At 40.6% G+C, this 15,613-nt stretch overlaps 1 protein-coding gene across 1 annotated transcript in view; it reads right to left on the reverse strand.

The window, feature by feature from the left end:
- The window catches only part of ablim3 (actin binding LIM protein family, member 3), a 344,253-nt gene that overhangs the window by 120,466 nt on the left and 208,174 nt on the right, over nucleotides 1-15,613 (reverse strand). The window contains exon 6 of the mRNA XM_060837095.1: nucleotides 13,699-13,792. Within this exon, the coding sequence (XP_060693078.1) occupies nucleotides 13,699-13,792 (94 nt within the window). The remainder of the gene's footprint in view (nucleotides 1-13,698; nucleotides 13,793-15,613) is intronic.

Raw genomic sequence — 15,613 nt, forward strand, 5'->3', positions numbered from 1 at the left:
GTCCTTGGTGGAGTGGGAGGGGGAGTTAAAGTGTTCAGCCACGGGACGGTTGGGTTGGTTGGTGCGGGTGTCCCAGAGGTGTTCTCTGAAACGTCCCACAAGTAGGCGGCCTGTCTCCCCAATGTAGAGGAGGACACATCAGCTGCAGCGAATGCAGGAAATGATGTGTGTGGAGATGCAGGTAAATTTGTGATGGATATGGAAGGATCTCTTGGGGCCTTGGAGGGAAGTGAGGGGGGAGGTGTGGGCGCAAGTTACAACTGACCAAATATTGAACTTGACCAGCCAGATAAATATTGTGGTTACGAATATAGGTCAGAGGGTGGGAATTCTGAAATAAGGAACTAATTTCTTTATTTCCTCAAAGCCTGCCCACCATCTAGAAAGTACAAGTCAGGCATGTAATGGTAACTCTACATTTGCCTAAATGGGTGCAGGTTCAACAGTACTCAAGAAGCTTGACATTGTCCAGGACAAAGCAGTTCACCTGAATGGATTCCTATCTACCACCTTCAACATTCATTTCCTTTGCGACCAAAATATAGTGGCTGCAGTGTATGCCATCCATGAAGTACACCGTAGTAACCTAACAAAGGTCTTTTGACAGCACCTTCTAAATCCATAACCTCTACTCCTAGAAGGACATGGGCAGCGGATGCATGGGTATTCAAGGTCCTCTCCAAGTCAGACACCATCTTGACTCAGGGCGATACTGCCATTCCCTTACTGTTCTTGAGTCAAAATCCTGGAATTCCCTGCTTAACAGCACTATGAATGTCAAGATTAGGGTGGTGCTGGAAAAGCACAGCAGGTCTGGCAGCATCCGAGGAGCCGGAAAATCGAAGTTTCGGGCAAAGGCCCTTCATCAGGAATGAAACGTCGATTTCCGGCTCCTTGGATGCTGCCTGACCTGCTGTGCTTTTCCAGCGCCACTCTAATCTTCACTCTAATCTCCAACATCTGCAGTACCCACCTCTGCCTAGCACTATGAATGTCCCAGTTCCCTAAAACCTGGTGCCTCGCCACTATCTCCTCAAAGGCAGTTAGGGATGGGAAATAACTACTGGTGAGATAATGGCACTACAAACCATTAACCAGTAACACAGCAATATTTCCATTTCCTTCCCTCATCAGGGCATCAGTTAAACATGATAGTTGGCATGCATGAGTGGATGGGATATTTTATATTGCTCTTTCCAGTAACTTTTATATAAATTTCAGCCACAGCCTCTTCCTGACATATTTTACATTAACTACATCTCCAGTGCGTGTTATGTAAACAGTCACTGCAGCTGCCTCCGCAGGAAGCTTTGAAATTCCTTCAGAAGGCTTTTTTGTTTCTTGTGCGTATGTACATTGGAGGCTGTGCACAGATTTGATCCAACATGTCACCATCTGTTAATTCATCACCAAATTATCAAGTACGCTCATAACCTCTGCCACAAGCACATGAAGAGAGGAGAACTGGGAAGCATTCTGGGAAAACATTAGGTGTTGAGCCAGCCGATACAAAAAACTCATCTTTGCAAATCTTGATGTAATTCTGGAGAGACGGCTTGTGTGTAAGTGTGAAAGGCTGGTTCACCTGTTAAAGGGAACAATTTCATCCATGTAAAGGGTTGAGAGTATTGGTTCAAAATAATCCATTTCCTTTTCAAATGTTTTTCTCTGGTGAATGTCCAGGAAAGTCATTTCCCATTACCTTATGTGAGTAAGGCCGTTACTGACAAAATGGACTCTAACAATGTTGACTATTTTGCATATATTCATGTATTTTTTAAAACAAGAAGCCCTCAGTCTGTAAACCCCTCAATTTTTTTACTCTTGCCTTCTGTCTTATTCAGTACTTCATTGAATGGTTGCATTGCAGGAACACACTTTGCTCAGCTTCTACTGCCATTGTCGAAGTCTTCACGGGGTCCAGTAGACCATATTACAGGTAGAAGCTCTGCTGTGTGCATGTTTGGAAAATAACTGCAAGATCCCTTCGGGCAACCTAAGAAATTAGTCAGGAATTGGCAGCGGAATTTATTTTCCTGACATGTAGACATGATTGTAATTGTTTAATATTGGTGTCAGCCAGGAAGCCAAATTTGTAATGGAAGGCTGCACAGTTCATAGAATCAGAATTCTTACAATGTGGAAACAGGGCCTTCGGCCCAACAAGTCCACACCGACCCTCCAAAGAGTAACTACCCAGACCCATTTCTCTACCCCCTGACTACTGCACCTAGCCCACACATTTCTGAACACTGTGGGCAATTTAGCTTGGCCAATTCACTTAACCTACAGATCACTGGATTGTGGGAGAAAACCGGAGCACCCAGTGGAAACCCACACAGACACGGGAAGAATGTGCAAACTGCACCCAAGCAGTCTCTTGAGATTGGAATCAAATCCAGATCCCTGCTGCTAGCCTCTGAACCACTGTACTGCCTTTTATCAAAGTGAGGTGAAATTTTGAAAGGCAATGGGGAGTGAATCATGAAAATATTCTTAGTGGTAATGTGCAGTGTTCTATAAAAACAAAATGGTTACTACTTCAATGGTATGTGAAAGAAGCAGTCAAGCATAGGAACAGGCCCCTCGGCCCACCAAGACTCTGCTGACAAGATGCCTTTCTAAAGTAAAACTCTTTTGCCTCAGTATGGTCCATATACATCTACTTCCTGCCTATACATAGATCTGTCAAAATGCCTCTTAAATGCTGTTGTTGTATCAGCTTCAATCACTTTATTTTCCAGTGCATTCCAGGCATTTACCATCCTCTGTGTAAAAACCCTTGTCTCTCACATCACCTTTAAACTAACCTTTTACCTTAAATCTGTGTCCTCCACATTCACCTCTAAGTCATTTATATATTACAAACAACAGGGATCTCAGCACTGATCCCTGTGCAACACAATCGGTCACAGATCTCTAATCAGAAAAACAACCTTTTACCACTACTCTGTCTTCTATGACTAAGCCAATTCTGTATCCATCTTACCAGCTTACTGCAGATCCCATGTGACTTCACCTTTTGTATCGGCCTGCCATATAAACTTTGTCAAAGGCCTTGCTAAAGTCTATATAGAGAACATCTACCACCCTCCCTCATCAATCAACTCGCTGCTTCTTCAAAGCACTCAATCAAGTTTGAGAGACATGACCTTCCTCATACAAAGCCATGCTGCCTATCCCTAACAGGTCCATATTTCTCCCAACTTGAGTAAATCTTATCCCTAAGAATCTTCTCCGATAATTTCCCTACCATTGACATAAGTTTCATTAGTCTGCAATTTTCCAGATCATCCCTATTGCCCTTCTTAAACAAAGGAACAAAGGTTGACTATCTCCAGTCCTCTGGGACCTCTTCTGTGAGTAAAGAGGATTCAAAGATTTTGCACAAGGCCTCAGCAATTTCTTTCTTCACCTCCCTCAACATTTTGGGATAGATCCCATCAGCTTCTTTAATCCTTTTTAAAAAGCTCAACACTTCTTCCTTTTTTAGATTGACATGCTCCAGATTATCAACATACCCCAACCCAGACTCACCAGCCACTATGTCCTTCTCCTTTGAGAATACTGGTACTAAGTGATATTTAAGGACCTCACCCACGTCCTCCAGCTTCACGTATAAATTCCCTCCTTTGTCAGTGAATGGACCTACCCTTGCCCTCGCTACCTTCTTGGTCCTCATAAGCAACAGGATTTTGATAAATTCTGTTTGCAAAAGACACTTTAAGGCCCCTTTTTAGCCCTCCTAACTCCTTGTTCAATTTCATTCCTCCACTGCTTCTTTGTACTTTGAGGTCTGTCTTCAATTTCCTCAATCATTTGTGTGCCTCCATTTTGTTTTTGACTAAGTTCTCAATTTTACCATGTCATCCAAGGTTCCTAAATCTTGCCATCCTTATTCTTCATTTTCAAAGGAACATGTTGGTCCTGAACTGGCCTTCAAAAGATTTTCACGTGCCAGATGTGGATATACCTTCAAACTACCACCCCCAATCTACAATCCCCAGTTCCTGTCTAATAATGTGGCAGTCAGCCTTCCCCCAATTTAATATTTTCACCTGAGGACTTATATCTTTATCCATAAGTAACTTAAAATTCATAGAATTATGGTCACTGCTCATGAAGTGCTCCCCAACTTTAACACCTGGTCAGGCCAGGAGCAGGTTGAGCATGACCGCTTCCCTAGTTGGACTTTTTACATGTTGCTTCAACAATCCATCCTGGACCTACCTAAGCAGCATGGTGGTTCAGTGGTTAGCACTGATGCCTCATAGTGCCAGGGACCTGGGCTCGATTCCTGCCTCAGTTGACTGTCTGTGTACAGTTTGCACATTCTCCCTGTGTCTGCATGGGGTTTCTCCCACAATCCAAAAATATGCAAGTTAGGTGAATTGGCCATACTAAATTGCCCATAGTGTTTAGGGATGTGTAGGTTAGGTGCATAAGTCAGGGGTAAATGTAGATTAATAGTCGAGGGGTCTGGATGGGTTACTCTTCAGAGGGTCGGCATTGACTTGTTGGGTCTAATGGCTTGTTTCCATACAGTAGTGATTCTATGAAGCAATTCCCTCCCATCCAAGCCCTGGCACTAAGGGAGTCCCCTCAATATATGGCAAGTTAAAATCATCCACCACAACAATCCTGATGATTTCACATTTTTCCATAATCTGTCCACATTTCTATCCCTCTATCACCTGCTGGCTGTTGGAAGGCCTGTAGTGCAATCCCAATCCCAGAACATTTCACAGGCAGTCTTATCCTTCTCTCAACTGAATTTCTGTAATAGCTACATGACACTTATATTTATTCATCCAAGTTCTATGTTCACCTGCTTTATCTGTCATACTCTTCATATTACAACAAATACACAACCCTACCATGTTCTATAACCTCTCTCTTGTCTGTTCTTCTTCTAAGTCTTATTGGGTTTAGTCCATAACTCTTCCTTGGTCATTTCACTTGTTTACCTACCGCTCTAGACTATATATTTTTATATCAAATATTATTTGAAATTCAATGGAGAAAATTAATGTTTCATTTTGGTCAGTGTTAGTGAGGAAGAGGAAGATTTATCCTTATCGATATTGCCAGTGAAGTCATTAATGGATTGTAAAATGCTTTTAAGACTGTCAGAATATTGAATACAACTAAACTGCCATTGTACTTAAAATATTGCTGACAGAGAGTAATCACAGGAAACTTTTGATTCTGTGGTCACAACATATTGAGACAGTATGTGTTTGTGCAATACAGATTTTGATTCAAACATAGAATTGAAAATGTCTCACTAATTCACACGATTAGGCAAGTTCTTCTCTCCCAAGTGATCCAAAGTATGATGATTTTCATGATCCAGGATGAAATCGAACCTCATAGCACTTGTTTTCCACTGAATATTTGCTAATGGATAATAGTGAAGTCTGGAGAATTGATGGCAAAGGCACATGGCATAACCACAGATAACAACATTAATTGATCAAAGAGGTGGGAAGGTACAATTTGTGGAGAATAGAAATTTGATGCAGTGAGCAGAATGTGCTTTTTTAAAAAAAAACACATAATAGGCTGTGCCAATGTGAGGTAGTAGCAGAGTGGTAAACTTCAACAAAGATGAGCCCCAGAGGCTATCACAGGGATACCAAACAACAAAAAATTCAAAGTCAGAGCCAGTTCATTATCAGTTAGTGTTTTTAGTGGTTAGTTTTCTTTCTATTTAATAGTCAGCATTTAAATTAAACACATAATTAAACAATTTTAAAACTTTAAAAACTCTAAATTCGCTTTAATCTATAAATAAATATAAGCTAAGATATATGATGTTCCTGGTTCACTAGCACCATAAAAAAACTCAAAGTAGATGGCTGACAACCTTGAACAGAAAATACTTGATTGTGTCCTCTCTCGTCCACAGTTGGTCTTAGTCTGCTCCTCTCTATCCTGACCCCGGTCACCTGATCCCACTCTCTTAAAGGGGCTACACACAGTCAACTACATACAGAACAAGTTATGTGAAGTTAGGTTTTAGAATTTAGGAGTCTGGAGTGCAAAGGCTATTCTGAGAGATGTCTCAGTCTCCAATCACTCGGATATGGAGTTGCTGACTGTCAGTAGGTACTACACAACACATAAAGGAGGAAGAGGAAGGAGTATGTTGACATCCATTGTTGATCTGTTTGCTGAGCTGTTAGGTTTGTGGAGAGACGTTTTGTTCCTTTCTCAATGTGACTTCGAAAGGGGATTAAACATCGGCCAACATCTGCTTGGTGAACAGACCAACAACAAATCCAACCAGCCCCCAAGCTACAGATCTTCACAAAGAAACTTTAGGAATGTTGACAATTTGCTCCAGAACACTATCACAGTTCTGTAGAGGTGCAGATTCACAACATTGATAATATCTATTATTTGCAGAATTAGGGGAATCTGGTGAGATAGAATGAAATCCACAGAAACTGATCTTATCCAGTAAGTGCACAGGTATTACAAACTGTGAAGATAAGGATGATGATGACTAGAAAGAATGTTTAGTATGGCAACAAAATTGGAGAAAGGCCAACTTTGATGGTATTAGGCAAGAACTTTCGAAAGCTGATTGGAGGCAGATGTTCAGAGGTAAAGGGGCAGCTGGAAAATGGGAAGCCTTCAGAAATGAGATAACGAGAATCTGGAGAAAGTATATTCCTGTCAGGATGAAAGGAAAGGTTGGTAGATATAGGGAATGCTGGATGACAAAAGAAATTGAGGGTTTGGTTAAGAAAAAGAAGGAAGCATATGTAAGATATAGACAGATTGGATCAAGTGAATCCTTAGAAGAGTATAGAGGAAGTAGGGGTATACTTAAGAGGGAAATCAGGAAGGCAAAAAGGGGACATGAGATAGCTTTGGCAAACAGAATTAAGGAGAATCCAAAGAGCTTTTACAAATACATAAAGGACAAAAGCATAACTAGGAAGAGAATATGGCCCCCCAAAGATCAGCAAGGCGGCCTTTGTGTGGAGCTGCTGAAAATGGGGGGGATACTAAATAAGTATTTTGCATCAATATTTACTGTGGAGAAGGATATGGAAGATATAGACAGTAGGAAAATAGATGGTGACATCTTGCAAAATGTCCAGATTACAGAGGAGGAAGTTCTGAATGTCTTGAAACAGGTAAAGGTGGATAAATCCCCAGGACCTGATCAGGTGTACCCTAGAACTCTGTGGGAAGCTAGAGAAATGATTACTGGGCCTCTGGCTGAGATGTATGTATCATCGATAGTCACAGGTGAGGTGCCGGAAGACTGGAGGTTGGCTAACGTGGTGCCACTGCTGAAGAAGGGTGGTAAGGACAAGCCAGGGAACTGTAGACCAGTGAGCCTGATGTTGGTGGTGGGCAAGTTGTTGGAGGGAATCCTGAGGGACAGGATGTACATGTATTTGGAAAGGCAACGATTGATTAGGGATAGCAAACATGGCTTTGTGCGTGGGAAATCATGTCTCACAAAATTGATTGAGTTTTTTGAGGAAGTAACAAAGAGGATTGATGAGGGCAGAGCGGGAGATGTGATTTATATGGACTTCAGTAAGGCATTCGACAGGTTCCCCATGGGAGGCTGATTAGCAAGGTCAGATCTCATGGAATACAGGGAGAACTAGCCATTTGGATATAGAACTGGCTCAAAGTTAGAAGACAGAGAGTGATGGAGGGTTTTCAGACTGGAGGCCTGTGACCAGTGAAGTGGTGCTGGGTCCGCTACTTTTTGTCATTTACATAAATGATTTGGTTGTGAGCATAAGAGGTACAGTTAGTAAGTTTGCAGATGACACCAAAATTGGAGGTATAATGGACAACGAAGAGGGTTACCTCAGATTACAACAGAAACTTGACCAGATGGGCCAATGGGCTGAGAAGTGGCAGTTGGAGTTTAATTCAGATAAATGCGAGGTGCTGCATTTTGGGAAAGCAAATCTTAGCAGGACTGGTACACTTAATGGTAAGGTCCTACGGAGTGTTGCTGAACAAAGAGACTTTGGAGTGCAGGTTCATAGCTCCTTGAAAGTGGAGTCGCAGGTGTTTTGATAGTGAAGGCAGCATTTGGTATGCTTTCTTTTATTGGTCAGAGTATTGAGTACAGGAGTTGGGAGGTCATGTTGCAGTTGTACAGGATATTGGTTAGGCCTCTGTTGGAATATTGCATGCAATTCTGGTCTCCTTCCTATCAGAACGATGTTGTGAAACTTGAAAGGGTTCAGAAAAGATTTACAAGGATGTTTCCAGGGTTGGAGGATTTGCGCTATAGGGAGAGGCTGAACAGGTTGGGGCAGTTTTCCCTGGAGCATTGGAGACTGAGGGGTGACCTTATAGAGGTTTACAAAATTATGAGGGGCATGGATAGGGTAAATAGAAAAAGTCTTTTTCCTGGGGTCGGGGAGTCCAGAACTAGAGGGCATAGATTTAGGTTGAGAGGGGAAAGATATAAAAGAGACCTAGGGGGCAGCTTTTTCACACAGATGGAATGAGCTGCCAGAGGAAGTGGTGGAGGCTGGTACAATTGCAACATTTAAAAGGCATTTGGATGGGAATATGAATAGGAAGGGCTTGGAGGGATATGGGCCAGGTGCTGGCAGGTGGGACTAGATTGGGTTGGGATATCTGGTCGGCATAGACTGGTTGGACCAAAGGGTCTGTTTCCACGCTGTACGTCTCTATGACTATGACTAAAAAGTGAAAGCTAGAATATATAATGTAACTAAAATAGGAGTGAAAAATAAGAAATGTTTGTGAAAACTAATATTAAACGTGAACAGATTGGATAAATGGCCTAAATGAGTTTTATTTCTTCAAAGATACAAAGTAAACAGAACGAAGTAAATTATTTACAGACATAAAATTAACTCAGAGGCTTCAACATTGTAGTAATTATGGAGAGATGGTTAGGACTGGAAACTGAACATGTCATTGCATTGTCAGGAAGGACAGGAAATAGTGGCAGAGGAGGATAATCATAAGTGTTAAGATTGGAATTTGTTCTACAACAAGAAATTATGTAACAAGAGACAATCATGACTTAATGCCCAGAATTAAGAAATGAAAAAGGATTTAAGATTGCAGGAGGGCTTGTGTATGTGTCCCTTGTGTACAGTTTAGTATGGGAAAATATATTAATGCTCAAATTGACGAAGCATAGAGTGAAAGCAGAATGCTTTTAATGGAATAACAGACAAGCTTATGCCAGATAAGTCGGGAATTTCTTGATTATGATCAGGATATTTTATTGCAATAAAACACTCTAAAACTCAAAAGAGGTTAAGCCATATTAAATTTCATAATGAGCAATAAGTTAGATGTTAAAACCTTAACAGGGCATGAACATTTACCAGACAGTAGTAAAGATATCCTGAGTGTAATGTTATATTCGGTCAATGAGGAAGACAAAACAATTGACTGTCAGATTTGGGTAATGGTAATTTTCAATAGTATGGGAGAAGAGACTGTCTACGGTAAACTGGCACACCTTCTAATAAGTAAACTGGCAGAAAGAATTTCACACAATTCAGAACGAATTTATACTAGCAAACAGTGAGAATTCTATTTGCCATAAATAAAAAAAAACAGGGGTGACTGAAGAGGTAAGAAACAGCATAAAGCTAAAAGAGTAAGCAAACCAGAATATAGTATTGTCATTGAAGTCCTGAAGGAGGATTGGGAACCTGAGGATTGGGAGGACCAAGAAACTGATATAGAAAGGAAAAAGAGAACATCTTAGTTTTTGGGAAATGTAAAAGCTGACTGTAAAATCTTTGCAACCTTGAAGGCAAAAAGATTAGCAAAGTTAAATGTCGGCCAATTAGAGATGGGGACGGAGAAATGATTATGAAGAACAAGGAAATGGTGGAGAAACTAACCAGTTACTTTGAAGAAAATACAGAAAATCTCCTGGAAATACATCTGAGAACTTATGCAGCTGAGAGTTAAATAAATTATTATTAGTAAAGAAGTCATTCTTGAAAAATAAGCTGGACCAGAGGAACTTTATCCCAAAATGTTGAAGGAATAACTACAGAGATAGTGGATGCATTGGTGATCATCTTTTGTAATTTTATGGACACAGTGATCTAGAACGGTGGAGCATGCTCGAGGAATGAACAGTATAATTATCTTCCTACGTTCCTATTCCGCCTCCTTAGGGGAGGAAAATATATCATCATTACCCTGACTGACCTGTACATGAGTTTAGATTCACAGTAATGTTGTTGATTCTTAACTGTCCTCTGAAATGACCTAGACAATCACTCAATTCCAACTCAAAACCAGAATGGGCAAAGAAATGTTGTCTTTACCAGCAATATTCAATTCCAAAATTAAAAACAAATGATGGAGTGACTGAACACAGTAATATTTACAGCTGATCAGAGACAGTCAATGGGGATTTATAAAATGTAGGTCATTTATCCTTCATAAGTCAACAAAACCTTATTGTATAGAACAATTCTTATCACTACTATCAGATACTGGAGTGAATCTGGACTGTTTATCAACGACACATTAGGGCATTAGAGAAATCCCACCAACAATGGCACTCTCACACCCTCTGCATGCAATGAAATGACCATCAAACACATTCTCGTGTTTTTCTTGAAGCCAACTCTGCAAGCATTCAGGCTGCAACAGATTCAACACTGTGCCCAGATTGGCAAAACGTGTCTCCCCAACTCAATGCTGTTTTCTCAACACTTAAACAGTTAATCTACCAGGGAAGGACAAAGAAACTGTTTCAAGGATACTCTGAAGCATTCATTGCTGTGTACCAGCAAAGACATGATGAGTAATAATATATTTTTGGCAGCACAGACTTGATGGGCCAAAGGGCTGTACTATATGATTCTATGACAATGAATGTGCTGCTAATTGTTCAAAATGGTAACAAATTGTCCTTCATGCTACATCACATTTTTTTGTTACAATGTCTTAATAATGAGGCAGAATGGCAGCAAGGAAAGAAAGAAAAGGAAACAGATCCCTGCACCACTACCTCAAAGTACATCTTGTTTGATATTACCAAAGATTTGTAGGTTGAGAATTAACTTACTAAATCGCATGATTTGGTTTTCTGCTTGTAGTTCATTTTTAACTTAAGTATTTCTATAGCCATAGTGATATCTCTTAAAACAGTTTTTGAGGGCTAGTTTTAGGCAAAATGAGTTTTAGTGTGCATTAGTATGATTTTACAACTGAAAATGTTAACAAGCTAAGTTTAGAAGGTCAGGAGATATTTCTTTAAGCTTCATGGAAACACCCATTGCTTACAAAGGGAAAGAGATACTTTCTTTATGTTTTACTTTGAGTTATAAGGAATCCTATGAAATCCTTTAGTGAAGATGCTTGTATGGACCAGTGGTCCTGAGACATGAAGACCTAGAGAAACCTGATTACGATGGAACAAAGACTTAGAGATGGCCCCAGACCAGAAGTGGTGGATTAAAATCCCGAAGAGTTTGCTTACATTTGAATATGTTCACATTAAGGTATATAATATCTCCAGGAAGAAGATGCAGTTCTAGTTTATAAATTAAAGTCACAAGTGACTCAAATCTATCGAAGTGTTATAGGACAGAGATCTTGGTGTGAGTGCTATACAAGTAATGTTTACAGGTACTGTGCAAGCTATTTTTGGAAGTTCCAGCAGTGTGTTTTGGATACTGTACAAGAGTGATTGATTTTGTTTTCAGTTTATAAAAGAGTAGTTTGGAATTAATAGGAACATTGGAACAGGAGTAGGCCATCTAGCCACTTGAACCTGTTCCACATTCAATAAGTTCACGGGTGAATTATGGCCTAACTCTATATACAGAGGAACCTTGATTATCCGAACGAGATAGACGGGCACTATTTCGTTTGGAGAATTAATTATTTGGTTAATTGATTCAATACCTCTCCTCTGGGGGTCAGAATTTTCTGTTAAGTCTGCTCCCCATTCAGAAGACTGCGGCATAGCGCATGCGAACTCCCACGTCCCCGCCCAACTCCAACCCCATCCAACACCACCCCCGCCAACCCCCCAACCCGGTCCAACATCACACCCCGCGCTCAGGCTGCCCTGCACCCCCCGACCTCTGTGCGCCCCAGCCCCCGTCAACTCCACCCCCCCCCCCCCAAACCCTGGGCAGCCAGAGTGGACACCAACAGTAAGACTGCTGCTGCCTTTGTGGGGTAAGTCTCCAAATAGCATGCGCACACCACAACTTATTTTACAGATTCCACCTTTGCCTTGCACAGGACAATGCTGGAGGGATTATCTAGGGAAGGGGGCTTTAGGGTTCACCCCTGTGTAGAACTCCAGGGAAAGTGTGGAGGGAGGGTGGGAGGTCAGTCATTTGGAGACGGTGCCTGGGCTCATAACAACGTCCAGGACTGTTCTCGGTAGCATTTCAATGAGCCGAGATCATTTTTAATCATTGTAAACAAAAGACATGATCAGCTGAAAAAGCTCCTTGATGTAATATTTCAATTGGGACCTTGAGATCTCTTTTGGATAATCCAATATTTGGATAATTGATATTTGGATAATCGAGATTCATCTATACCTGCCTTTGGCCCACATTTGTTGCCTTTGTGAACAAAACTTTGCCTGTCTCGGATTTAAAATTAACAACGGATTCAGTTTGCAGTGCCATTTCTGGAAGAAACTTCCAAACTTCTACTAATGGCATCATACCTTACTGTTGTTTAAAAATCTTTTACTTTTTGTTATTTGCTTTATTTTATCCTCATTTCTGTTGTTAGTACACTTCTATTTTATTGCTAAAGCAAAATCTGTAGCATTGTATCTTATGTTTCAGTGAGAGAACATAATTAAAACCAAAGCAAACATGATTTGTAATGCTACGTCTCAGCCTCTTCTGAACAAGGGTCACTGAACTTGAAATGTCAAGTCTGATTGCTCTCCACAGATGCTGCCAGACCTGCAGTTTTTGTTCTCGTTTCAGTTTGGGTTCTGAATTGTTCAGTGATGATATCAGTTGAGATCATAACAAAACCAACACTGAATGGATGTCATCCTTGATTGAGAAACAGACAATGATGATTAGGATATTTGTGGCAAAACTTATTGAGTTTTTTGTTTGAAGATGTGATTAATGCAGTGCATGAGGATTGCATATGGCCATTTAGGAGATATTTCTAAAGTCTCTCTCTCTTGCCATTTCCTGCTGGGAGACACTGCAGCCTCTCCGACTCAATATTGAGTTCAGTCACTTTAAAGACTGATTGCATCCTTTCAGGCTTTTTTTTAAACTCACCCCTCACCTGGTCCTGTTAAGACATTGATTGCTTTTAGCACAGTCACCCAATCCAGGTACTCCTCAGCATATTATCACGCTATATGGGTTGCTTTCATTTTCTCTCAATCTGAATGAGAGATAATAAGAGTTTTCTTCTATTCTGGCCTGCCATTCAACATCTCCTTGTTTACCTATGCCCTTTATATCTTTTTGGGCTACCCCTATCTGCTCACCTCCTTCCTCATCCCCCTAAGATTAGTTCATCTGAGAACTTTTCTGACACCCTGTAATTACCAGATGGACACCTATGGCTCACAGCAATGTGGCATTTAAGAGAATGAACCCCTGCAGTCATTCCCAATTCTTAATTTTAAGTAATATTTTCCTTAAAGAGATACAATAAAAAGAAAATCCATGCTTTTTAACAGACACTTACCTCCAGCACTCTCCCACTGATATATCTGTCACAAGTCTCACACTTAATGCCAAACTGTGAATGGTAATCGGTCTCACAATAAGGAACACCATCCCTTAGAAATAGAGAAAGAAAATTAATACTTAACAACTTATACTGAGCTATTCATCATACAGCCTTTTGCCTCTGGAAAACATCAAAATTTCTGATTTTCTTCATTTTCAATGCTTTACTGTTATTCTCAAACTGTGATTCAGTCACTGTATACTTCCATAAATGTCTTTGCTCTTACACTGTAACAACAGAATAATTGAAATGCAGTTTTCTATTACAGAAACCTGATAACACCAAAATTTGCTGATTATTTTAAAGCTGTAAAGGATCAAAGATGTTCAATGCACAAACTGCATAATGTGAAACAACATGAGTTCAGGACATTTAATCTTCCTGTCCGTTTATAGACACCAAGCTTCTCATGCTATTTATTTTTCCAATACCAAACATCAGAGATAATGTTGCTAGCTGTAGTATATAAACATAATGTGGTACTGGATCACATTTTTAAAAGCATGATTTAACTTGATTAACTAGCCCTTTAATATCTCTCCTGGTGATTTTATCTTGTGGCTTATAAGTTGGAGATGCAATGCCACTTGGAGATGAACAGCTCCCCTGCTTTCAAAAGGTTATTTGTGCCGAAGAATACATCTGTACATGTTGGCCGGACATTTACTAATAAAATACAAATGAAGGGAACATGATCTCTGCTGCATTTTCTGTCAGTTAAAAATCACACAACACCAGGTTATAGTCCAACAGGTTTAATTGGAAGCACACTAGCTTTCGGAGCGACGCTCCTTCATCAGGTGATTGTGGAGGGCTCCATTATAACACAGAATTTATAGCAAAAATATGCAGTGTGATGTAACTGAAATTATACATTGAAAAATTGATTGTCTGTTAAACCTTTCATCTGTTAGAATACAGTGATAGTTTCACTTCTTTCATGTGTAAATCACAAAACCCTTCTTTTTAAAGTTGCATTCTCAGGTTAGCTGCTAACAATGGTGATAGCTAGACAATATGTTGAAGGTGTTAGCCCCCTGTGTTCTCTGTCTATGACCTGATGTTTAAATTGATTCTAATCTAATAAAAGAGATAACAGTGTTTTACATAAATTCCTGCGGTTTTTGAGCTCAGAGTTCTACATGAATATATGCAGTTTATGAGCAGAATGCAATGTAACTCTGCAATACAAATTCACCACACAAAATATATGTGTGCATGTGGGTCTTTGTCTGTCTGGGATGTGTGTGTGTGTGTGTGTGTGTGCGCGCGCGCAACTGTGTGTACCTGTGTCCATGTGTATGTGAGAGTGTGTGTGTGTAGGAATATCTGTGTGTATGTGTAGTGCAATGGTGATCACCTGTCCCGGTTGAGGCCCTCCCTATGGGTACCGAACTTAGCTATCAGCCTTTGCTTGGCCACTTTCCTCTGCTGCCTGTCCCAAAGTCCATCTTGGAGGATGGTCACCCGAAGGTCCGAGGCTGAATGTCCTGGACCACTGAAGTGTTTCCCAACTGGGAGGGAACCCTCCTGCCTGTTGATTGTTGTGCGGTGCCCATTCATCCGTTGACAATTGCATTTTCTGTTGATTGCATTGCAGAAACCAGGTATACCTGTCTACTCCCAGCATCAATATTCAGAAGGTTGTGGAGCATTGAGTGAAGATGCCTTGAAAGAGGGACCTGTGCAAGTGCTTGAATGTTTATGAAATAACTGCACAGAAGCCAGTATCCTGTCACCAAGTCACCCTTTATTTACTTGTCACCAGTCAGCTTGGAGTCAGTCGCCTGAACTGAGGAGATTCTAATCTCCTGGTTATACTTTTTTGTCGAAGTAGAGATTGAGTTGACAACACAGTCCAACAGGTAGA

This window comes from Hemiscyllium ocellatum, chromosome 16 (genome assembly GCF_020745735.1).
Source record: "Hemiscyllium ocellatum isolate sHemOce1 chromosome 16, sHemOce1.pat.X.cur, whole genome shotgun sequence".
Taxonomy (NCBI): Eukaryota; Metazoa; Chordata; class Chondrichthyes; order Orectolobiformes; family Hemiscylliidae; genus Hemiscyllium; species Hemiscyllium ocellatum.